This window comes from Populus trichocarpa, chromosome 14, assembly GCF_000002775.5.
Source record: "Populus trichocarpa isolate Nisqually-1 chromosome 14, P.trichocarpa_v4.1, whole genome shotgun sequence".
Classification (NCBI taxonomy): domain Eukaryota; kingdom Viridiplantae; phylum Streptophyta; class Magnoliopsida; order Malpighiales; family Salicaceae; genus Populus; species Populus trichocarpa.
Genome location: NC_037298.2, coordinates 3319799 through 3344211, shown reverse-complemented (window position 1 = coordinate 3344211; position 24413 = coordinate 3319799). Strand labels below are relative to the sequence as shown.

Genomic DNA, 24413 nt, shown 5'->3' with positions numbered 1-24413 from the left:
ATCAAGTCATTTTCAGTTACCTGAAGAAATTCGGTGCCCACTATGCTTCCCTTTTAACATAAACTATAAACAAATGGACTTGCAGGACTCCCAGCTCTTGCAGGCATGGTCCTAGAAAGATATGTGTGGAGTAATCAGCAGTAGGAAATTTCTTGACCCTCTGCCCTCATATCAAGTCATTTTCACTATTACTTGAAGAAACTCGGTGCCCCCTATGCTTCCCTTTAACATAAACTACAAAGTACAAACAAATGGACTAGCAGGACTCCCAGCTCTTGCAGGCAGGGAAGGAATCAAGATAACGACAAACAATTCATATCTTCCATGTGGTCTGCAGATTGCAATCAGGATATAGAATCTGGAAGAACTATCGGGAGCTGTAATAGTAAGGCACCATGATCATAAAAAAAGGGGATGGATGCTGGGAGAACTACAATGCAAAACACTTTGAAATAATTCTCAAGTTCATAGAGAGAGAAAAAGGAAGAAAAGAAAAGCTTACAAATGCTCTGTTAAATTCACAGATAAAAACTTAGGTGGGTCAACTAATGGCCCATATCGCATTTTAAACACTTCCATTTGAATCTAATTGTGATCTTTCCAGAATCGTTTGCTGCGCACCTTCACCTTGCTTGTTAAGAGTTGTTGCAGTTAAACAAACAAACGAGGCAAAGTAAAAACTGTCAACCATGGGAGACCTCAAACAAATTTTTGCATCTCCGTGTCAAGGCTTGTGGAGTTTGAAGCCAAAAACTCTTGGAACGTAGCTCTGTATTGCTTTCTGTGGCTTTAGGTGTCCATATGTCATCAAAAATAGGTGAGGGAATGTGGTTCCAAAATAAGCTCCATCAATGTCTAGGCAAATGTCAAAGAAATTTTCATATAGAAACAAGACAGAGTGCAACTTTAAACGTGTAAATACTGACATAAAGCCATAAAAACAATGCAATACAAATTTAAGCACATAGTTCAACCTAATAGGCCAGATCATCTAAAATCAGAAGCATAATATCGTCGAACATGAAGATACAAGTTCGGTCCCAAAGTTAAATGTTCAGCAGAATCATATCTAATAAATGGGGACTTCAGGTCAGTAGAAAACAATAACCAGAGGAAGTAAAATCTTTAAAGATACTGCGCATAGCATGAGCAGATTCCAGTTATACACAATGATATCAAGTAGCTAATGACTGGTATTCTAGGCCCTATTTGTTTTTGCGGTTGAAATTGTTTTTGCGGTTGAAAAGTATTTTTACAAAAAATTAAATTTGTCTTTTGCTTCAAATTAATTATTTTTTTTATGTTTTTAGATCGTTTTTATGTACTGATATCAAAAATAAATTTTAAAAAAATAAAAAAACATTATTTCAATGCATTTCCAAGCGAAAAACACTTTGAAAAACAATTACTACCACGATACCAAACAGGCTCATGGAAGGATACTGCCTTGATACTTGGATCGAGGGTAATAGATGTCTTCACATTTTGGACAGTAGATTTTGACAGTACTAGAACGAGGAATGTCTGATTGACCAACTGGAAGGCAGGGCTGTCCACAGCAATAAACTCGTGGGCATCTCCCAAAGTCATAGTTTTTGTACTTCTCCAACTGTTGAAGTTTCCAAAACAACATTTAATGCCCAATTAAATAAGACAAGATGACAAACAAAAGAATAGAGGAGGAAACAGATGGAAGCAGCACTAAATAATATTACCATTGCAGACATCCCCTTGCTAGTAAGTATGTAACGCACATGAATAAGACCGTAGAGCATCTCTGCTGCGGATTCCACCAACTCATTCTGTTCTTCGGTGAACATATCACCTGAGAATGTGCAAATGCATAGAAGAAGCTTAACACCACAATACAATACACAGAATGATGCACAGGTTCCACACTGAACCATGGATCCATTAATGTGAGAAAACTTGATCAAGCTACAAACTCTCCTCTTCTATTTCTAGGATGTAGGAAAACATGGCCACCTAAAGAGGATTTCTCAGGCTTCGAACTTTCACTACCCACATGAAGTTTCATTCAAAGCAATGTCTCATTTATACCATTACCCTATGAGCTAGGACTCCTTAAATTATTCAATCACTTATTTCAAGACCAACACAATCCAAGCATAAAGAACAAAGTCACAAAATAGTACATGTTAAGACCACCATGCACATTATAAAGAATCAGCTGCCCAAGCCTATATTCTGCATTTTTTTTTTATCATGGTCATAGATTATGGACATGGGCCACGTGAAAGTTCAACTTAAGAGATTAGCAAGTATCAGAAAAACATAACAAGCGAACTGGATTCCAAAAAAGAGTAGAGAGTTTGGAAGGAACATAACCAGTCCAGTCTGGAACTTTGTGAAGCCTATATAACAAATTAAACAGAAATTACAAACAAGCAGTAGTCCTATTTACTGCAAAGAATTGCTTACCATGAGAAGATTCAACATCCAATATAAGATCAAGTGCATAATCATAGTATGGAACTTGACTGCTCAATCCACAAAGATTAAAATCATCCTGAATGTACTCGTCATCAACTTCACAGAAAAATTCATTTCCACGCAAATTGCAAAACCATGAGATCCAAGATGTATCATCTCCATCAGAACCACTAACATCAGACTCCTCACTGTCTGTCTCAGATTCCTCTGCGGTTCATCCAAATAAGGGCATCATAAGCAGATGATTATTAATGACCTTACATTGATAATTGAGTAGAGAAAGGGAATAGAGAATAAAGCAAAGTCACAAGGGCCTAAATTAAATAGGTTGGGGAACAGGACCAAATTAACATAGAATCCAAGTAGTCAAAGGAATCCAAATGGATGGCATTAGGTTTAAACATCCTTTTATACAACCGCTGCAATTCCACAAACAGAAAGAGTAAGAAAAAGAAGCGCACTTAAATCCTTACCTATTATTCTTAGCTGTAAAGGACTCGCTATATATACTATCTCATGCAAAGTGTTAATAATACATTGGTACTAAACAGAAAACATAACAAACCAAGATCTATTGGCGGCTAGAATGTAACGTATACAGTATACATACAACGAGCAAGGGAAATGCCAAAGTTAACTTCTTGATTGGATTAAACAATGCTCGGAGCCAGTTATTTTTACAAAGGCTAAGTCAAAATGTAGTGAAACTCCTTACACTCAAACAACAATATTCACATCAGACAAATGCAAGAACGGAAGCGAGTGAAAATAATAATTAATTCGAGCATCATCAATTTACCATAACCAAAACCATACTTTTTCCACTTAAAAACGCACATACAACTAAGTAACTAGCTAAATAAAAAAAAATCATTATCATCACTCCACATACCAAGATCCCATACCACCAAATAAGCTAAAAAAAACCACCATAACATATACACACCAAAAATTAAAAGTAAAATCACCCTGGCTATAAGACCTACAGACGCCCGAGCCACATTACTCAAAAAAGAACAGCTAAAAACCAAACTTCCAAAACAACATTAACTGTCCACAAAAACCTGGATTCCATAACACACATTCACCTCCAAATAACTGTCCACAACTCCCACGAAACCCCTAAAAATAACAAAAATCAATCAATCCCCCCAAAAAACACAAACAAAATGATAAACAAAAACAACAAAAACCCAGATCCCAAAACACACAGAAACAATGACATGATCAAGCTGAGAACGAAGAATCAAGAGAAAGCACTACTACCATCAGAGCATTTGTTTTTGGATAGCGAAGCAGAGCGGGAATCAGCACGATGATGTTCAAGATGCTGCTGATGCTGTGATGATTTACCAGTGGAAGTAGAAGGAACAGACAATCTTTCTTTATCCTTACTACTATTATTCAATCCTCTCGAAGTTGAAGGAGAAGACTTCTCTAGATGCTTGTCTAGCGCATCATTTATACGCTTTCGATCAAGCGGTCCTCCAACAATCTCCGATCTTGATGACCCGCCACCAAACCCACCTCGATCTTTGTACATGATTCTTCTCTCTATCAGTTTCAAAACCCTATTAGTCTCGATCTTTTTTTAGCGAAGTTTCAAGCTTTGAGAGATAAACTGTTGGAGAAATAACCCTTATATTTTGGGAAAATTATGGGGTTCGTATGGATTTGAATATTTAATGATGAATTTGAGCAAATAGGGCTGAATTGAATAGAAAGACAGACGGAGGTAGCTAGGGTTTTTTGGTCAGGAGAAAGGAAGATTTCCACGAGAGATTTTTCTCTCTGTGCTCTCTGTCTCTCATTGTTTTTTTCTTGTCATTTCATTTATTTTTAAGAAAAAATAAAAAGTTTTTGTTTTCTATTCTTATTAATTCTTCTTCTTCTTCTTCTTCTTTCCTTTCCTTTTGTCGGGCTTTTAAGGACACAAAGGGAAGAACACTAGATCAAGCCCATCATGTTAGGGTGGCCATATTTCTTGGTGCAGTGAGAAATAGAGCCCAAGGTAGGAAGGAGGTCGAGGACAAATGAGTTTAATCTCTAGTGGCAACATAGTAATTAAGTTAGATCTAAGAAATTTATGATTTATAACTTGACACAGCTGAATTTCTCGAAAAAAATTCAATTGACATGAATAAGTTTTTATAATTTGATTGATTTAGCAAGATCCAAACTATTTATTCTAAAAAAATAAAATATTATCGTTTTAATAAAAATTATTAATTGTGTAATTTTATTTGATTCAATAATCCATATTTTTTTACCACTGAACTTTTGATAATTACCCAGAGACTATACGTTAAATTTCTAGTTATGGTAATAACTTTTAACATCTTTTTGTTTACACTAATCCTTGTTGTAATAATTAACATCTTTTCGAATCCATTATGGAGTGCATATTGTCGGCAGCCCAACATGTCCAATTAAAGTATCTTCCTTGCATACATTAAAATTAATTAAAAAAACACTAAAATAGAGGAAGAAGAGACATTTTACTATTCCAATAAAATAATGAAACTGCCATGACTGTAAAAAGCTTTTACCTATTCCAATAAAACAATGAACTGCCATAACGATCTCAGAAGGCCTTTTTTTGTGTGGTTATTTTATATTAATTTTATTATAGATTTAAAAGTTATTTAAGGATATTTTTATAATTTATCTATATTAAATATTATTAAAAAAACTTGTTGGTGCGTTACACGCGTCAATAAGTGGATAACCCCATATTCTTTTGGATAGAGCGTGCAGGGTTTTTCGATCACCAAACACTAGCTTTTGCAGCGAAGTTTGAAACGTTTTAACATTTCTAATAATATGGGATGATGCTTGCCCTAAACATGTCTCGAGTTTGGCCTTAACAACCTTTTTTTTCTTTTTCTCTCTCTACCTTGAGTTCAGCGCCAACCCTTTCAAAAATCTAGACTAGCCCTAACAATTTATTTTTCATTCACATTTGGTTCATGTTTTTTTATTACTATTTTATTGATTTTAAATAATCTATAAAATTACAAATATTTTTCAATTTCATTGTTTATCATTTTTTAATCTATAAATAATCTATCAAATTACAAATAATTTTTCATTTCATTCTCTATGATTTTTTAATATTTTAAATTTGATTCTTATTCTTTTGATTACTATTTGTTTTGTTTGGGATCATTTTTATTTATTTTTTTATAATTTTATCCTAGGGTTTTTTTCTATCAAATTTCATCTCAATTCTTTTTGTTGCTATCTTTTTTTTTTCTTTTGTAAGTTTTTTTATTGATATTTTTTTCATGATTTCTTCATTCAAATTAAATTGATTGAGAATTAAGTTTCTTGATTGAACCCGAGTCTAGGATTTCATGGATTGTAAGTTTTAGAAATTATACCGGATTTAGGAGGTTCGACCGAGTTTTTTTTCCATTTTTTAAGTCGATATTTTCTTATTTTTTATCCTTTTTTTTCTTAGAGTTGTGCTTTATTTTTTATAGTTTGCCTTCTATAGGGTTAGTTTTGGGTTTATAATCAAAGTCACCAGTTTCAAAGGTTAACGTGAGTTGACTTTTGTTTTGTGGTTCTTTTATTAAATTGATTTATTTCAATTTCATCATTCAACATTTAATTTATTTGAAATTAATCTTCCTACATTGTTTTCCCTTTCCATTCTATTTGGTTATTTTAAGTTAACCTGGACTGACTTATTTTTTTTCGTTGCTATGGTGTTTGTTAGTATAAGGTTGATGACCAAAATCAACGATTTTAAACGTTAATGTGAATTGAATTTTTTTCAGTTTTTTTTTAAATTTCATTATTTACTTTTGATTTATTGGAAATTAGTTTGCATATTTTGTTCCCTTCCTTTCTATTATGTTATCTCAATCATGTGCTTATAATAATAGGGTTTACGAGTATTTTTTTTGTTGATTTTTTAAATTATTTTTTTTTCATTTTTATTTTTCAACATTGAGTTGTTCGATAATTGAGCTTCATAATTTTATTTAATTTGCTTTCAAACATAATCACCCTAGTATCATGTTTGAGTCAAAGATTTTGCTTCTTAACCCGGGTGAACTCATATCGAGTTTTTTCAACTCTTTTTTAATTATATATATATTTTTTAATTTTCATCCTTTAATTTTTTATTTGTTAGATATTGAGCTTAACTTTTTCCTTTTATTTTTTACTGGATTTATCATATTTTCATTTGATTTATTAAGAATTAGTTTTTAATCTTTTTTTCATGTATTTTTTTTATGAAATTATCTTAATTTTATATCAATGGTTGTGAAGTTTAGGAGTTAACCCGGTTTACTTATTTATATATTTATTTATTTTAGTTTCGCTTTTTAACATTGAGTTGTTTTATAATCCGAGTAATTTTGTTGTTGTTGTCTTTTCTTTAATTATATTATGCACAGTAGATATAGAATTGGTGAAAGAAATAAGCCTTTGTACATCTTTGAGCCCAGGGAAACCTTCTTATCTGTCCAAAGATCGTGGACCATTGCTTGGACAGAGTATTTTCTCAATAAATGGCCTTAGTTGGAGCCATCAGAGGAAGATAATCGCTCCAGAATTCTACACGGATAAGGTTAAGGTAAGTATCTATTTTTTTTTTCCTTCCTTTTTTAAGTTGTTGCACTAAACATTAGACTAATGATCTTTCTTCTAGAGCATGGCGAGCCTAATGGTGGACTCTACAACCACAATGGTAAGATCCTGGGAGAGCAGAATTGAAGGTGATGGAGGCATGGCAGGAATAAATATTGACCTGGAGTTAAGAAGCAAGCTTATCAGCAGATAATATATCAAGAGCTTGTTTTGGAAGCAATTACACCAAAGGAGAAGAAATATTCTCGAAGCTGAGAACTCTTCAAGATGTGATGTAATGTCCAGAGGGTTCATTGGGATTCCTGGCTCAAGGTATGATTTATTCCAAACTTGATTATTAAAATAAATTTTGTTCGATTTTTTTCTTAAAAAAGAAGAAGCAAAACCAACAACGACTGATATACTTCCTGAAAACCATTCTATTTGGTTTTGAAAAAATCTGACAATTGGTTGTTGTTTTTTGAGGTTTTTAAAAACAAAAACAAAAACAAAAACAAAAAAGTTTTTGTTTAGAGTTTCAAATTTAGTTTTTAGGAACAGAAAACAGAAATAATATCAACGAGCCCTAAACTTCATGTCATGAGCAGATGGTTGTGCATATTTTTTGACGAGTGCTGGAATCCTAGTTGTGGCTTCCAAAGAAGATATATCCCTACCAAAAACAATTGGGAGATATGGAAATTGGAGAAAGAAATTAACTCAATGATATTGAAGGTTGTAAAGGAAAGGGCTGCGGCCAACTACGAGAAGGACCTTCTGCAAATGATACTAGAGGGAGCCAAAAGTTATGGTGACCAAGAAAGCTTTCCATCAGACGTTTCTCTTGACAGGTTCATAGTGGATAACTGCAAGGCTATATACTTTGCTAGTCATGAAACCACTGCCATCACAGCTTCATGGTGCTTAATGTTATTGGCGGCTAATCAAGAATGGCAAGCTCGTGCTCGTGCGGAGGTGCTTGAAATCTGTAAAAATAACCTTCCAGATGCTGACATGCTTCGAAATATGAAAACTGTAAGTGTTCCTAACCACATGCAGAGAAATTCATACAAGTCGTAATCTGGAAATTCTAATCTTGACTTTCAACAATTTATGGGCAGCTTACAATGGTGATCCAAGAGACAATGCGCCTTTATCCACCTGTGGTGTTTGTGATCAGAAGAGCCTTGCAAGATTTAAAGTTCAAGGACATCACAATTCCAAAAGGACTGAACATCCAAATTCCAATCCCAATAGCACAACAGAATCCTGATCAATGGAGGCCTGATGCACATCAGTTCAATCCCAAAAGATTTGCCAAAGGAATTCTAGGATCCAGCACGAGTCCATCGGATTATATGCCATTCCGAATAGGTGCACGTATCTGTGCAGGCCAACACTTTGCCATGGCAGAGCTGAAGGTTATTGTATCACTCATCCTATCAAAGTTTAGCTTCTCGTTGTCACCAGCATACCATCATCCCCCCCGGTTTGGGCTGGTTGTGCAACCTGGCAACGGTGTTTGCCTTCATAATAGAAGAGTCTCCTGACATTTCGAGCTTTGAGCAAATTTTGTGAGGAAAATTAAGACCGTTCTTTACAACGTTTTGTCAAATAAATTGCATTTAGGCAATACATAGTGCAAGCATTATTTGAATCCAACAAGTGGTTGTTGATCTCGGTTGTTGTTCACTGACATTCTCGATTCGCAGCTTCAAACAACATATTTTACGGTTGTACATATACAAATGCACATTATTAAAGTTACTCTCCATGCCCTATCACAGTTCAGTTTGACAATTTGTGTTGGAATCCAATAGCTTACAAAGCTAGCTCTATAAAGAAAATAGGATCAGCGCTTTTTGTGAGCAAGATCTCCACAACAGCTTTCATGAGAAGAGGGAGCGACTCTTGTTGCGTTCCAACCGTGCTTCTCTCTGTTATGAAAAATAAAAAATAACAAAATGTATATATTAAGAAAGTTTGATATACAGAAGAAAATACAACCCTACCATCATTTCATGTATTTTTTTGTTTAACTATTTTCCAAGAAGAGTAAAGAGCTTTTAAACATCAGAAAAAACAAAATCAATACCTCCTTTTTCTTGCATTCCTTGTAAACATCAAAATGCTCTTGACATTTACTTTTGTCCGAGCCAAACTCTTCCAAGCCTGAAAATTTGCATCTAACATAAAAATATGGTGCTGATGGAATGTGCATAAGAATATCCAGGACAAAAGTTTCAAGTTGAATTGAATCAAGCAAAGCTCTATATGCCTCCACCAATCAAATAAAACAACAAGCGGTTATACAAAGTCTTCCTTTTGTTTATCGTCTAACTACATGAAAGCTCATTACAAATTAACAGCAAGAAGCCATCCCTTCGATTTAGCCATAATCAGAACTTCTAATAAGCTCAAACACAAACCATGACCATTTTTTGATGTTACGACTCCCCATTTCTCAATACACGAACTAAATCTTGGGGTTTAGGGTTTAGGAGCTATCTACTATAAGAAATGACATAGATACACATAATAGAAGATTTACAGTACTAACGACAACTAGCACATGCTGCACTGTGAACAACAAAGTAAAGCTCAACACGACTTGGACATGATGTACTGTTTCAAGTTAGTATAAACCTTGAGGAAGATAGATGCCGCAAATCCAAAGTAATATAATTCGAGCTTTGCTTTTTCAATCCGTTTTCAAGTCATAATAACATCCCAGCAGGATACTACAAAACACACTTTTTTTTCTTAGCATAGGTGATAGAATTGTGTGGGATGCTCCCAACTGTATGTGCTTCTTAAAGAATTACATTCTAGTGGTGTATAGAACAAAGACTAATCGATTTACTTTACAGGGGTTCATTAATTTATTAATAGAAAATGGATTCTGAATAAAAAGGTTTCATTTTTATGATCACTCTTTACTTCCAAGAATAACCCACAAAGCCAATCCAAGCATAACTTCTCATTCCCATCCCACATCAACAACACAATACACCAAAACTAAGACCAATCAGTAAATTTTCAAGAACCCATCAAGGCAAAAGGATCAAGAATATAAATTACAATCATGCTGGTGAGAGTTAGACATAAGACATGCAAAATCAAGTGTAAAAAGATGCATTCTTGAACATTAGACATGCAATAAAAAGCAAAGCTTGCCAAATCAGAGAGAGAGAAAAAAGGGAGTTGTTGCTTTACATTTGAGAGAAGCAGTGTATTGAGGGTAACATTGAGAGTCTGCGAATCTTGCAGAACTTTGGTATGGCGGTGCCGCTGCTTTTGATTCCATTTTTTTTAAAACCTCTCCTCTTCTTGCTTTCTTTCTCCGTGGATAAAAAACAGGACCCTTTTTCTCACATATGCCCTCTAAGCGACCTGTCGTTTGACAGGGCCCCAACCGATAACTTGGTTCGTCAGGTCAAAAGTCAGGTAATTACAAAAGAAGAGCTAGATCCATCGTTGATCTATAATGAGAGTCAAATAAGGGTTTTTTTTTTTTTTTTTCCATTGGGAATTGTAGTGATCAGTTTTATAAGACCCGCCACCTGTCGGCAGGTTATAGGAACTCGAGGTTTCACCCGGATGTGATAAGTGAAAAACTTGATTTTAAGAGGGATGAGAAAAAAATTGACAAACTATTAAATTGAGAAAATTAAAAAAATTGAATCATGAAGTAAAACAAATTAAATCGATTTTAAGAGGGATGATAAAAAAACTGACAAAGTGATTAAATTGAGAAAATTAAAAAAATAATTAAAAAATTGAATCATGAAATAAAAAAAATTAAATCAATTAGAATATTTTAAAAAATATTTGGTTTGGTTCAGTTTTGGTTTCATAAGTCTGAAACCAAAATATCTAAACCGAAGCAAACCGGTTTAGTTAAAAATAAACTGAACCGAAACCAATCCCATCAGAAATTCAAAAGAAAAGGCCCAAAGAACAATATAGTTTTTGATTTTTAATATAAAATAATCGAACATAATCAACACTGGTCGATTGGAACCGTTTTCAGTTTTATATTTTATATTTTATAAAATTTTAATTTGGTTATTTTTATAGATAAAAATCGAACCAAATAAAAAATTACCACCCTTGATTTTAACATTATGTATTGTCTTCTACATCATCAAACAAATATAATAATTTTATTTTATACATGATTATTAAGCACATATTCGTCTACATTTCCAGTTCCGTTTCTTCCCTTGTATACCTTTTCTAAAGCATGGATCAAATGCATGCCCTTAATATATGAGAAGGCAGATGCTTCATGCTTGCCTTAAATCTGACTCCAGCAGCCATTTTCAGCCAGCTCTTTCCGTTGCAGGCATGGTGTCTCCATGCTCTGATATGCTCAACGTACGTAATCCTATTTTTACTTCTTTCTGTGATGAAAGTGAGGCTTCAATTACCTCCGACGTCCTTCTAGATGCTGCAAATATTCAAAGATTGCTTCACATGAACAAACCCATATATTATATCCTTCGATCTCTTTATTTCTCTCCAATATATAAATCCAAAGTACTTTAGAAATAGTGGTTTGCAATTTTCCCTTTAACCTGCAATTTGATGGCTAGTTACTATCAACACCAAGCTAGAAGCTACCAATCTCTATATAATATCCTTTGGACACTTGCAGAAATAATCACAGCAAAATCTGCCAACAAATACTCTGCTGAAGTTGAAAAGGAAAAGAAAACCTGCAATTTGTAGAGATTGCTTCCACTTGCTGCGTGTATCATAACCTATTTTTTCACCTCCTCAATTTTTCCATTATGCTTGCTTGTATTAATTGAGTTGGTTGAAATATTAGTGTTTATTCATGATGTATATGTTTGATGAAATAATTTATTTATGTTGGGTTAATTTAAATTTTATAATTAAAGAAAATGAGTTAAAACCTGATTATCTGTTTACTATTATTTTGAATTTCATAATCTAAAAGCGATGATTAAACTTTGAAGTCAAGCTTAAATCCCAAATCGTTATCTTATAAATATTTACCTTTAATAAACATAAAAATTTAGTTTGGATGAAATATTAATGTTTATGCACAATAGGTATTCTATCATTAAAATTAAATAACAATGTAGCTTATTTTAGATAAAATATTTTAGATCGATTTTCATATTTCTTACCACATAAATATTCTTTTATGTAGAACTCCTGAAAAATCAATTAAAGTTTCTAGTTACCGTAAAAATAGGTAGCGGTTCATTTTTTTTTATCATTTTCATATAATTAGATTGTTATGTTGTCATAACCCATTTTTTAACTCTTAATTTTTCATGTATGTTCAAAAATAATTTTTTTCAACAAAAAAATATGTTTTTAATGAAGTTTAATCAATTTTTGTTATTTTTTGAATTTTCATCTATTTATTTTTTGTGATAAGATAGGTGAATAAAAATAAAAATAATAAAACGAATTTAAGGAGTTAAATTAGAGGCAAGAAAGAAAAAAGGGACATAAAAATGATTAGGACTAAAAAAAATAATGATAGACCATGCAGATGAGGAAAAGAAAAATAAATAGGAGGTTTAATTAAAATAATTAAAATAATGAAAGTTTTAATTAATACTTTTACATATTTGTCATAATATATTTTTTTTATTCATTTTCAATACTTAGACATTGTTTTTTATTAAAAAAAATAAGTATCCAGCCCCTCAGCAAAGAACAGGTGTAGGGCTAGTAATCAGCTAGCCGTAATATCCCCGTGACACTGTGCGTGAATCTCCAAAAGTAAAATAATGTGCACAAAGAAGATTCCAAGAAACGACAATTATTCTACTGCCGTCGAGGTAACGGACGATAGACGACAATTATTATTTTGTCCGCATGGAAGACAGCGGGCAGGGGAACGACAATAATTCTATTGGTGTCTTCCTACTAGTATAAATACAGTATTGTTTTTTACTTAATGTAAAAAAGAGTACAAACCTTACGAGATCATTAACATTATAATTATGTTTTTATAATCAAGGATACTAGAGCAATTACAAGCAGAGCAACCCTTTCAATATTTTGAGAAATATAAATACAATGGATATTACAAATGCATAGTGTATATCTGTTTCAGCCGACAACGATATGAAAGCTCGTGTATATCACTCTGTGACATGCGTTTCCATATCTGTGTTTTATTTGGTGCTCGTGTTCTTAGATTCTTAAAAAGGAAAAAGAAAAGGCAACTCTCGAAGGAGTGACGGTCAAAATTCTACGAATTTAAATGGTTAGTTTAGTCAAGTTTTTCTTTTTCATTTTTGGAAGAATTCAAGCCTTTCAATTTGACTAAATAATTTATTTAGGATCCATGGGGTCATGCTATGTTTCCCTTTGTTTTTCTTGATCCTTTTTGCCTCCATGACAGCTCAAATTAAAGTGATCCAAAGATCCTTTTCAAAAGCTCTTAGAAAATTTTGCTGCTTTCCTTTTAACACCCCCCCTCTCTCTTTCCATATATAACAAACATTCTGTAACAGAGAAAGAAGAAGAAGATAGCACCACATAATTCTCTTGAAAAATGAATGCCACAGCAGCATCAGCAGCAGCATCAACAACAACAACAAAGTTTATCAAATGTGTGACAGTTGGAGATGGAGCCGTTGGAAAAACATGTCTTCTCATCTCTTACACTAGCAACACCTTCCCTACTGTACTAAACTGGAGTTTTCTCTTTCTTGTTTTCTTGATATTTACCCTTTTGTTATTGTTTATTTTGCAATTCTTGTGTTAGTGCATATTGGTTTCTGAAGGGTCTTTCTTTTGCTGGTTTTTGTTTTCTTGACAGGATTATGTTCCTACTGTTTTTGACAACTTCAGTGCCAATGTTTTGGTTGATGGGCAGACTGTGAATCTAGGTCTTTGGGACACTGCTGGTACTCTTTCTCTTTCTCATTCTTGATTTGTGTATATCACTAGCTAATCTGGCTAAAAGATGTGAATTTGCCCTATAATTTTCATGGCTATCAGCTTATTAATAGATAAAATGCTCTTCAATTGATCAAAGTGATTTAACAATGTCTTCATGAGGTTTATTTCATGAATTTTGAACTGAGAGAAAATACTTTTATTTTTACTGTTTTTTTCTAATGATGTGTTGGTTTACTGCAAAATTTGGTGAATAGTTTTAGAAAATGGGAATCTTACAATTATGACTACCATTAATTAAACCCCCAACTTCTTGAAAAGTTTTAAGCTTTCCACTTCATGACATCCAATCGACAACATCATAGTTACTTTAAATCTGTTTCTCTGCTGAACAGAATATCATCTGCATTGATTGTTCGAAACAACCCTTTATGCTCTATCCAACCCCTTTTTCAATGAAAGTTGGCCTTTTGGATGCTCTAGACTAGACGGCTTGGTTGGTAGAACTTACTCTCAGTTCACTCCAGTTTAAGGTTGTATTTTGATGTGAAATTCTGCAAAAGAAACATTTGAATCACGGAGCTATTATTTGAAATGATTGATTCAAGGAAAGAGAGATCGTCACTGGCTTGACATTGTGAGACTCACTTATTCTGTCATGAAAAGACTTTAACACAGTTTCATATGTTTTGAAGATCCCTAACCTTTTCTTCTGGCTTGTCTACCAACCATAATCAACGGTGACTTTTCTCGTCAGTGCTGAGAAATTGTTGTGGTGTCTCAAAAGTGGCTCAGAAAAGTGAAACAATGAAATGACGCTGCTAAGTTTTTAAATAATTCATGCAGGTCAAGAAGACTATAACAGGCTGAGGCCTCTAAGTTACAGAGGAGCTGATGTTTTCATTCTTGCCTTTTCCCTCATAAGTAGGCCAAGCTATGAGAACGTATCAAAAAAAGTAAGCTTCTTTTTATTTCCAGCTAGATTCGTCTTATGGGTTCTCTTTTCATTTAAATTGATTTGGCAACATGTATTTAATCCGCTGATTCTTCCCTTTGCCGTGTTTCCTTTTTCTTTATGTTGCTTGTTATGATGGAAAAGTGGGTCCCTGAGCTCAGACATTATGCCCCATCAGTGCCCATTGTTCTTGTGGGGACTAAATTAGGTGATGTATTCTTCCCTCCATTGATTTATTACTTCTTTGAATGGGTGTTGCCTGGACTTTGCTTTTCTATTAATCAAGTTGTACTGGTGCTCTAAATAATCAAGTGTGTTTGATGAGAGTGAGAAAACTACAAGTTTTCAGTTCTTTCTTCCTCTGTATGGGGCTCTAACTGTTATCCAGTTTCTGCTCATATACTGGCATGCTACTTTTGTTTCAATGTAGACGAGCTCACACATGCATACAGCATATGAATGAATGCTTCCAGTTTCTCAGAGGTCTGTTATGCCTCTTACAGGACTCTTTTGTTTTGCTGCCACTTTATCCTGTGATTTCTCAGAATTCTACAGTTCAAGTGACAATATACAAAGACAAAGTCATTTACCCTTTCATGTTTGTGTTGCATTGTATTTGGTGCCTTCAAAGCAATTGTATTCAAAAGCATATTGTGATCTTCATGTAATGAGGTGTTCCATCTGGTGGTTCATTATGTTTGAGATGCGCATGTTGTTGTTATTGTTTCAGCTGTGAATATTTTGTGTTAAATACAGATCTGAGAGAAGATCGTCAGTTTCTCTTGGATTATCCTGGGGCATGCACCATTTCTACAGAGCAGGTAGGCATTCACTTCTTATATTTCCATCCTTCAGACCTGATTGCAGTGATTCTGCTGCCGCGGCAGTAAAAATTTTATAGTTAGATAATTAGTCAAAATCTTTGTATATGACTTCTTGCTTTATCATTACCAGGGTCTAGAACTACAGAAGCAAATAGGAGCGCTGGCATATGTAGAATGCAGCTCAAAGACGCAGCAGGTTTGTCTCACATCTGTATATTTTCTCATAAATTAGTTAACTGATCAGACATCATTTTCCACCGTGAGTATGCTTGCGCAGCCCTATTCCTATGGGGCTAACTTGGCCCTGTTGTCCCTCTGATATCTGATACTCGAGGGCCTTTTAAGGGAAGCAGGGTAAAGAAGTTAGTTGAAAGGTTACTGAGGTTCCTAGTACTATAATCCATATACTTACACACGAGCATAGATCATCACTAGCCATACATGTCAACAGACAGAAGGTGTAAACAGCACAAGGCACATTTAGTAACACTTCTATCATACTGTAAAATTTTGCAGCAATGTTGAAGCATTTTCTGTGGTATATGCAGAATGTGAAAGCTGTCTTTGATGCTGCCATCAAGGTAGTACTCCAGCCTCCAAAGCGTAAGAAACACAAGAGAAAACATAGGGTCTGCCATATTCTTTAACCAATTTCCTACACAAGGCTGCCACAAGCATCTCTACGTCGTATCCATTTCTTCCATGTTACATTTCTTATTTCTGTATCTCTGTTCATAATTTTTTTCCCCTTTCCTCTTTCTTTGGATGGTGTCCATGTTGCCTATTTTCGTCGTCATTTTTTTCATTTCCTCTGTTTGTAGACAGACTGATCCTGGTCTTGCATCCAATTTATCTTCAACCATCACGTGCTCATTCTGTATTATCTATTGGAAAGTGGTCAGATTTCATCCTAGTTTTTTTCGTTCTTTTTGTCCAAGCCAATAGTCTTATATGCTATATCATTAATCATGTGTTCATGCAGTGGCCATCCTTTTTTTTTAACCAAACTGGTTGAAGTGCGAAAGAATAATTTTTTTTTTGGGAGAAAGAACTTGAACAACGGGCATGAATTGATTTTCAGGACTTTCAAAGCCAATGGAAATTGCTCTGAAATGTACCAATAACGTGTTTGGGAATGTGATTACAGTTGATTTTTAAAGTATTTTTTATTTAGAAATGTATCAAAATAATATTTTTTATTTTTTAAAAATTATTTTTGACATTAATGTACCAAAATAATCTAAAAATACAAAAAATATTAATTTGAAATAAATAAAAAAATTTAAATTTTTTAAAAAATATTTTTAAAATACAATAACAAATATTTTGTTTCTTGAAAAAAAATTGAATTCAAACCTCTCTTTTTTAAAAAAAAAAAACAAAAAGAGAGATGAATATTTGAATATATTCCATCACATAACAAGAAAGATCATTGTTGTATTTTCGACATGACCTTTGATTTAAAATGAGAGAAACCCCTCCTCCAGGGCATTGCAATTCTAGAAATTGTCAATGAAGTATTTATTCTCAGGGGGTGAATTCATGAATGTGTCCAAACCTTCATATCGATGGAGACACTCGAAAAATTTCGAAATTAATTGACGTGGGTCTTATATGGAAACTAGGGGACATAACTCGTATCTATATAATTTTTTTCTTCTTGTTTTTTCCCCTTAATTACTGTTTAAAAAGGACATTTAAATTAAAACTTACAAATTTAGACAAAAAAGAAAAAAAGAAAATAATTACTAGTACTTGAACGATGTTAATTTCACTATTACAAGTCGTTTAATTTAATTATTTTGCGTCTAGATAATAATTAAGAGTATTTTAGATATATAAGGGATTAATTTCAAATTTTCAAATCGATGGATGATGTGTGTAATTTCACAGTATTTTAAGGGGGTCATTGTAATTTATCCAATAAATATTTTATTGTTGATTTTTTTTTATTTTAACCAATTGAAGGTCAGAATACAAATTTTAGTTTAAGATATATATTCTATATTTTTAATTAAGATGAAAAATCTGCAAAAAAAAAAAATTGTCTTCAATATTGGATCAATCTTAACTGAGACCAATTAAACTGTTGAAAAGTCTATAATAGTATAAAAATTATCGTACATCATTTATGTTAATCTTTTTTAATAAAATTTATGAAATTATGTAATTTGTAGTATTTCTTTCAAATATTAAAAACATTTAATTATTTAAATTAAATATGCATAAAGAATACCACATACCACATATATAATGTCTTGGATAATCAGTTAATTTTTTGTTTTTGCGGTGTAAAAGTGCTTTTAAAAAAATAATTTTTTTATATTTTTAAATCGTTTTGATGCGTTGATGTCAAATTTTTTTTTTAAAAAATAATAAAGTTATTTTAATGCATTTTCAAACCAAAAACACTTTGAAAACAACTTCTGCCATAATAACAAATAGGCTCTTGCTCGTGCAAAAATCCAGAGAAGGTATGTATACAAATGGTTTCTCATTGCTAGGGTGACTTTCTTAGTGTAAATCCCAGACTTACAAAGCAACAAGGATTTGTATAAGGGATGAACCAAGTTTTTATCAGTATATTTTTACCAAAAAACACCAGATCAAGAAAGATTTATAGATATAAATTTTCAGAAAAACAAGCATGCCTCAGTGAAGGCGCACTAGGTTTGACAGTGTGCCAAGCCTCGACCAAGCCTCAAGCATGCTGGGCTTAATAGTGTACCAAGCTTCGGACATGCCCAAAAGAATGTGCATCCTCCACTGGGGAGGCCTAAGGAAATGACCATCCTTCCTTGGGTATGCTCAATGAAATGAGATAATGTTGGTCTGACGAACATGTCAAACCCAAGATACTTGGACTTGGACTTGACAATCAGCCAATTTCAAGATAACGTAGGTCTAACAAACATATTAGACCCAAGGTATTTGAGTTTAGCCATCCACCAAGTCCAAGATAACGTGAGTCTGGTAAATATACCAGATCTAAGGCACTTGGATTTTATAGTCCAGCATGTCTAAGGTAATGACCATCCTCCTTTGAGCACATCCAAGACAATGACTATCCTCCTTTGGGCACACTTAAAGGAATGAGGTAATGTGGGTCTGGCGAATATGTCAGATTCAAGGTACTTGGACTTGGTATTTAACCAAGTTTAAGGTAATGTGGGTCTGACAAACATGTCAAACCCAATGAATTTGCCAAGTCCAAGGCACTTGGACTACCATAAACTTGGTAGTCGACCTAATCCATTGCACTTGGACTTGATAGTTAGTCAAGTTTAAAATAACGATCATTCTCTCTTGGCATGCCCAATGAAATGACCATCCTCCCTTAGACATGCTCAAAGGGATGACCATCCTACCTGGGGCACACCCAAGCGGATGACCCTCCTCCCCTAGGTCTAACCTAAGGGAAGAGCTTAGTCTCTATGAGCTCAGCTACATTTGACATGTTGGACTATAATTTCCCTACACCTTTTAGGTGTTTAGAATTCATCCAGAACCCACTATATTTCTATCAAACATTAATATAGATGTAAGAGATATTTATATCTCATTAAATGCTATCAGGATAAAATTACACTTCAAACCCTCTGATCTTTTTACAAAAAGACAAGATTCATGAGCTACAAATACATCATGAAATCTTCAAATCAAAGGTTTATAATCTTCATTCTCTACCGCATATATATTTTTAGAGCATTTTTCTTTAGAATATTCTTGTATTTTCTCTATTTAAAAAGATACTTATTTGAAAATTAAAGAGTCTCACCTCCATCAAAGATGATCTTTTACAAGTACTATTTGTAAGCTATTTTAGCCTACCTAGCACCAATTATATGCTAAAAAACATGTTAGTTAAGGAGAATGAATGAGATTGTTATGACCAATTAATTAACTGATTGTCTAACTCAGGAACCTATTCCTAGACTAGCTACTTGAATTTTTTTTAGACTTCATTAATAAGTAAATAATTTAACCAGAAGATATAAGTTTATATCAAATTACTACTTTAATTATCCAAGAGAAATTGACAGGATTATTCGAACTGGGGTTTCGCATTTTTCTTTTCTTCTAGTAAAATTCGATTTGGGAGTCCATATCTAGTTTTGATGTGCCCACCATATTAAACCGTGATGACAACCCAAATAAACCTAATATACGGTTCATGCACATGTTGCATGACCATTCTAACCTACATACCTAGCCAGCCTTTCCACACACGCGCACCTTGGCCTATTCTTCTTCTCCTTGTATATGATAAATTACACCATCCCTTTCATTATCTTTCACAAAACAAGCCCAGCATGAACATGGATTCTTCAAAGAACGCTCTTGGAAATACTGTACTCGTCTCCATTCTCTTTGCTTGTTGTGTTCTTTGCCTTTGTATCTGGTCCGCCTCTCTATCAAACCCTTTGTTATTCTCATTTCAAAGATCTAACCATTGCCCATCTCACTCACAAACTGTAAGTATTCGTCTTTGTGTGCGCGTGTGCGTGATGTACATAGCCCAATATTGTTTTATTATTGTCCTTTGGTGTAGAAATCACTCTCTTTTTTTTTGTCACGCAGGACATGAAAACGTTGAAGTTTCCAACAGATGAGCTTGAATTGGCTTTAGTGAAAGCCTCAACACCAAACAAAACAGTGATTATTACCGTTGTTAACCAGGCTTATGTAGAACAGAGTGTTGATGCCGAAACAACAATGCTTGATCTTTTTCTTGATAGTTTTTGGCTAGGAGAGGACACTAGGCCACTTCTTGATCATCTACTCGTAGTTGCTGTCGATCAAATTGCGTATGAGATGTGTTTTTTCAAGGGGCTAAACTGTTACAAGCTGGAAACAGAAGGTGTTGATTTTGGAGGAGAAAAAATTTATATGTCACAAGATTTTATCAACATGATGTGGAGAAGAACTCTTTTTCTATTAGATGTTCTCAAGCGTGGCTACAACTTCATTTTCACGGTACGTTTCTTGTTAAAATCTCCATTAATTTCTGTGTTTTGGTTTGACTGTATCTCGGCTAGCATTTTAATGTCTGCCGAATAAGTAATTAAATAAATGAAATTAAAGAATATTTATGCTTAATTAACTCGTTTAGGAACACCGGTCATATTTCCCAATTTATAAGAATCAATTTGAACTTTATAATACTAAGGATATGTTTAAAATTTAATAAAAATCAGTTCAACTTCAATTCTAAACATTAACTTTAATATAATTAAAAACTAGTGACTCCAAAAGAATTTTACTTTTATAAAGCATCTTGCTGTGATAATATTTAACCTTTGATAATGGCCAAGGAGTGGGGGCATCCCCCTTGACTATTAATTTGGCCAACTCTCTTAATAACTGCGTCTTCAATAATATAAATTAACCAGTAAAACTCTCAGTCAATGAAGCTTAATTTCTATCATTCTAACACTGTTAACGTTTGGAGGCATGTGAGTATCTTGGGGCTGAGGTAGGGCGGAGGCATGAGGGGATAGGTTCACGATTTCAAGGGTTGTGCCACCGTGCTAGCACGGTCAATGTCCCTGAAGTTTGGAAATCAAGTCGTGGGGAGCGGGGACCTGGAATTTGCCTGGTTCACATGAAATTTCCTTACTTTTTTTTAACTGGGTTCACATGAAAATTCAGGTCCATTATCTCTGTCATGCACGGATGTCACCCTGAAGCTTTTAATGGGATCTGGTTTGTTGTGCATATGGACTGAAGGTTCTTGCCTGTTAAGAGACCTTATTCATGGAGGAAAAAAAACAAGAAACACGGAAATTCTTCACATTTTCAGGAGTTGAAAATCTTTTGTTTTCTAGAAAGGGGAAAAAGGGAGCAAAGTCAGAGAATTGTTTATCTAATTTGAAAGAAATTGTAGCCTTCATGACAGTAAAACAATTGTCTTCAAGAATTTACTTAAGCCAGCTAACCTTATGGTGACCGTCCCTAGTAGATCAACCAATACGTGTGAATTTCATAGGTCTATGAGGTAGTTGCATAGGTCGAACTCCCCTAGCACCAACCAGCCTACATCAGTACACCTTCGAAACAGTAACATTGCATAGAATGGTGTGTGTAGTTTTAAATTAATTTTCTTTTATGTTTTTATATAGGTGTGATTTGAATAGTTTATCTGAAAAAAAAATAAAAAAAATTATTTTAATGTATTTTTAAGTGAAAAAACACTTTAAAAAATAACTTATACCACACTCTTAAAATGACACTAGAAAAATATTTGAGATTGAATTTCAATCTTCTTTTTATTAAAATTTAAATTTTTTTGTTTTAAATTATTTTTTTTAATATTTTTGAATCGTTCTGATATGTTAATATTAAAAATAAAATTTTAAAAATAAAAAAAATATTATTTTAATATTTTTCCAAACAAAAAATATTTTAAAAAACAATTAGTAACACAGTCACAAACAACTCATAAATCTGTCAATTACACCCCCTAAATCTGTCAATTAGCTTTTAGTTCCATTGAGCTCATATCTCTCTTTCCCAGAAATTTTAGGTTAGAAGTAGTTTTTTTTTTTTTTATAAAAATAAATCATCGTCATTTCATAGGAGAATTGTTTTGTAGATTCTAGAAAGTCCCTTCTCATTTTCTTTCTTGAAATGCTCTTCAGTGTGCTGCAAAGTTTCTTGCTGGGACCCATCTCGGCTTGGTCTAGAAAAAGATGTTCAATGCCACGACAGCATGAAATGGTTTAAAAGACTTCCCCTGATTTCAACAAACTGGGAATTCTCAGTCCTCATTTTCTCGTGTACAGCTCTTCAAAGTTGAAAAATGTGCTGCCTCTGTTTCTCCCACTTATTTGGAGAAACTTCTGTCACAAATTTTTGCGCAAGATAGCGATCATTAGACAGAGACAAAACAAAAGCAGCTTTAGCTGGGTTTTTTGCATCCAAGTGATTGTCAGCCAAGTAAGAATTAGCACAGAATGACCGAAAGGTCGAGCCTTGGCCCAGTATGTTAAAGTTGAGCAAACCCAGTTGCATTATCTAGGAACTAAACTCACATCTCCAGTTTTAAGTGGCTTCCACGTTTAAATTAAGAGATTGATGACAATTCTATACTTAATTTGCCAGTTGACACTAAATTAAACTCTTAATTGTTTATGAAAATGGTTTTAAAATCTTTATCATTGTAATTTGCGACGACATCAAGTGATTTTATCAACTAAACTTAACTTCTGTAACATTCGAAAAAAGTGAAACATTATTGAAATTTTAGTTTTGCTAATGACTGATCCGAATTTTTGTGACAGGATACTGATGTAATGTGGCTAAGGAACCCTCTTTCAAGGCTAAGCATTTATAACGAAAGCTTGGACCTCGAAATTACTACTGACCGGTTTAATGGCAACCCAGAATCTGAAAAGAATCCCATCAACACAGGCTTCTACTATATTAGATCAAACAACAAGACAGTCTCATTGTTTGATGCCTGGTATGGCAGGAAAGACAATTCTACAGGCAAAAAAGAGCAAGATGTGTTCTTTGACCTGATGGACGAGGGAATGTTTGGGCAACTGGGCCTTCAAGCAAGGTTCTTGGACACTGTCTACTTTAGTGGGTTTTGCGAAGATAGCAAGGATATTAAGGCAGTAATCACTGTCCATGCTAATTGCTGTCGGAGTATAAATGCCAAGATTAAGGATTTAACTGCAGTCCTTCGTGATTGGAAGAAGTTTAAGGCGACTAGTGCTGAAGCAGCTGCAGCTCATAGTACTGTAACTGTGCCTTTCAGTTGGACAGGACACTTTGGATGTTTGGATTCTTGGGAAAATAATGTTTAGTTTAAGGTTATTTTGCTATTCATTAGAGATAACCAGAACAAAAATTAACAGTCAATTTACACTTCAATTTGGATATGTTTTTTTTTATTAGATCGAAAAATAGTTTTTTTTAGTAAATAATTCTTAAAAAGTAAATTATTTTTTAATGTTAGATAATGTTACAGAAAATAAATTAGAAAATACTTTTTAATTTTGATCATGTCATGAAAAATAAATTAAAAAATAAATTATAAATTTTTTTAAGTTTATTAAATTAACGAAGATGAAATCTCATAGATAAAAAAATTGAAATATGAAATTGAAAAAAATAATAATTATATAAATTATTTCAAATAAAATAAATAATAATTAAAATAATAAAGAACAAATTCAATAGATAAAAAATTAAAAAATAATTAAATTAAAAAAATATACAATTTCATAAATTATTTCAAATAAAAATAAATAGTAATAAAAAAAATATAGACAAAAAATGATAGATAAAAATTTTTAATTAAAAAATAACAAGAGAAAAGCAAATAACAATAAAAAATAGAACCAAAGTTGATATAAAAATCAGATTAAATAAAATTCTTAATGATGAAATAAAAAAAATTATTCAAAATAAAATATATAGCAATCAAAAGATTAAGGATAAAATTTGATATAATCAACAAATAATAAGATTTTTTAGAATTTTCCACAACTTCTAGAAAGTATTTTTCTCCCAAAATAAAATGAAAATATTTTTTTGAAAACTAAATTAAATTTTACTTTGATTGAAAAATATTTTATATTGATCAATTTTTTTAATAATAAATAAACTTAAAATATTTTTTAAAAATATTTTTTTAAAAATTACTTTCTATAAAATAAACAGTATTCTCGCTCTTATATTTGCATATTTGT

General features: G+C 33.0%; 5 protein-coding genes across 6 annotated transcripts; 3 read left to right on the top strand and 2 right to left on the bottom strand.

Annotated features, from left to right (window-relative positions):
• Window positions 1-378: 378 nt before the first annotated feature.
• LOC18105101 (putative casein kinase II subunit beta-4) lies at window positions 379-4315 on the bottom strand. Its single transcript, XM_006375125.3, has 5 exons — window positions 3721-4315; window positions 2443-2661; window positions 1716-1825; window positions 1444-1609; window positions 379-855 (listed from the first exon to the last, which is right to left on the bottom strand). The coding sequence occupies exons 1-5, from the start codon at window positions 3995-3997 to the stop codon at window positions 725-727; spliced, it is 903 nt and encodes a 300-aa protein (XP_006375187.3). The 5' UTR covers window positions 3998-4315; the 3' UTR covers window positions 379-724.
• A 2411-nt stretch (window positions 4316-6726) lies between these two features.
• Window positions 6727-8714, top strand: LOC18105100 (cytochrome P450 714C2). Its single transcript, XM_052447018.1, is given in 7 exon segments — window positions 6727-6745; window positions 6870-7045; window positions 7121-7234; window positions 7236-7325; window positions 7328-7371; window positions 7704-8073; window positions 8160-8714. Coding segments are annotated over 7 exon segments (1242 nt in total). The 3' UTR covers window positions 8589-8714.
• On the bottom strand, window positions 8632-10483 carry LOC18105099 (cytochrome c oxidase-assembly factor COX23, mitochondrial). The gene is made up of 3 exons (XM_006375123.3): window positions 10255-10483; window positions 9134-9210; window positions 8632-8975 (listed from the first exon to the last, which is right to left on the bottom strand). Exons 1-3 carry the CDS (start codon window positions 10343-10345, stop codon window positions 8928-8930), a joined length of 216 nt encoding a protein of 71 aa, XP_006375185.2. The 5' UTR covers window positions 10346-10483; the 3' UTR covers window positions 8632-8927.
• Window positions 10484-13128: 2645 nt separating this feature from the next.
• On the top strand, window positions 13129-16624 carry LOC18105098 (rac-like GTP-binding protein RAC2). 2 transcript variants are annotated; one of them, XM_006375122.3, is made up of 8 exons: window positions 13129-13294; window positions 13545-13717; window positions 13853-13940; window positions 14779-14888; window positions 15032-15095; window positions 15644-15708; window positions 15842-15907; window positions 16260-16624. In XM_006375122.3, the coding sequence occupies exons 2-8, from the start codon at window positions 13586-13588 to the stop codon at window positions 16356-16358; spliced, it is 624 nt and encodes a 207-aa protein (XP_006375184.3). In that variant the 5' UTR covers window positions 13129-13294; window positions 13545-13585; the 3' UTR covers window positions 16359-16624. The 2 variants fall into 2 exon arrangements, with proteins under 2 accessions (XP_006375184.3, XP_052302717.1); XM_052446757.1 differs by lacking the exon at window positions 13129-13294 and having other exon boundaries at window positions 13345-13717.
• A 3225-nt stretch (window positions 16625-19849) lies between these two features.
• LOC18105097 (uncharacterized protein At1g28695) lies at window positions 19850-23590 on the top strand. Its single transcript, XM_006375121.3, has 3 exons — window positions 19850-20186; window positions 20293-20688; window positions 22995-23590. The coding sequence occupies exons 1-3, from the start codon at window positions 19854-19856 to the stop codon at window positions 23523-23525; spliced, it is 1260 nt and encodes a 419-aa protein (XP_006375183.3). The 5' UTR covers window positions 19850-19853; the 3' UTR covers window positions 23526-23590.
• The last annotated feature ends 823 nt before the right edge of the window (window positions 23591-24413 follow it).

What these genes read in the sequence shown, in the direction of transcription:
- LOC18105097 (XM_006375121.3), top strand. Translation starts at nt 19,854, where the DNA reads ATGACAACCCAAATAAACCTAATATACGGTTCATGCACATGTTGCATG. An exon ending in GCCCATCTCACTCACAAACT is followed by an intron (nt 20,187 to 20,292) that starts GTAAGTATTCGT and finishes TTTGTCACGCAG; the next exon opens with GACATGAAAACGTTGAAGTT. An exon ending in GCTACAACTTCATTTTCACG is followed by an intron (nt 20,689 to 22,994) that starts GTACGTTTCTTG and finishes TTTTTGTGACAG; the next exon opens with GATACTGATGTAATGTGGCT.
- LOC18105098 (XM_006375122.3), top strand. Translation starts at nt 13,586, where the DNA reads ATGAATGCCACAGCAGCATCAGCAGCAGCATCAACAACAACAACAAAG. An exon ending in AGGTCTTTGGGACACTGCTG is followed by an intron (nt 13,941 to 14,778) that starts GTACTCTTTCTC and finishes TAATTCATGCAG; the next exon opens with GTCAAGAAGACTATAACAGG. An exon ending in ATGAGAACGTATCAAAAAAA is followed by an intron (nt 14,889 to 15,031) that starts GTAAGCTTCTTT and finishes ATGATGGAAAAG; the next exon opens with TGGGTCCCTGAGCTCAGACA.
- LOC18105101 (XM_006375125.3), bottom strand. Translation starts at nt 3,997, where the DNA reads ATGTACAAAGATCGAGGTGGGTTTGGTGGCGGGTCATCAAGATCGGAG. An exon ending in CAAAAACAAATGCTCTGATG is followed by an intron (nt 2,662 to 3,720) that starts GTAGTAGTGCTT and finishes GATGAACCGCAG; the next exon opens with AGGAATCTGAGACAGACAGT. An exon ending in TCGATCCAAGTATCAAGGCA is followed by an intron (nt 856 to 1,443) that starts GTATCCTTCCAT and finishes ACATTTGCCTAG; the next exon opens with ACATTGATGGAGCTTATTTT.
- LOC18105099 (XM_006375123.3), bottom strand. Translation starts at nt 10,345, where the DNA reads ATGGAATCAAAAGCAGCGGCACCGCCATACCAAAGTTCTGCAAGATTC. An exon ending in ATACACTGCTTCTCTCAAAT is followed by an intron (nt 9,211 to 10,254) that starts GTAAAGCAACAA and finishes GCAAATTTTCAG; the next exon opens with GCTTGGAAGAGTTTGGCTCG. An exon ending in AGGAATGCAAGAAAAAGGAG is followed by an intron (nt 8,976 to 9,133) that starts GTATTGATTTTG and finishes TTTTCATAACAG; the next exon opens with AGAGAAGCACGGTTGGAACG.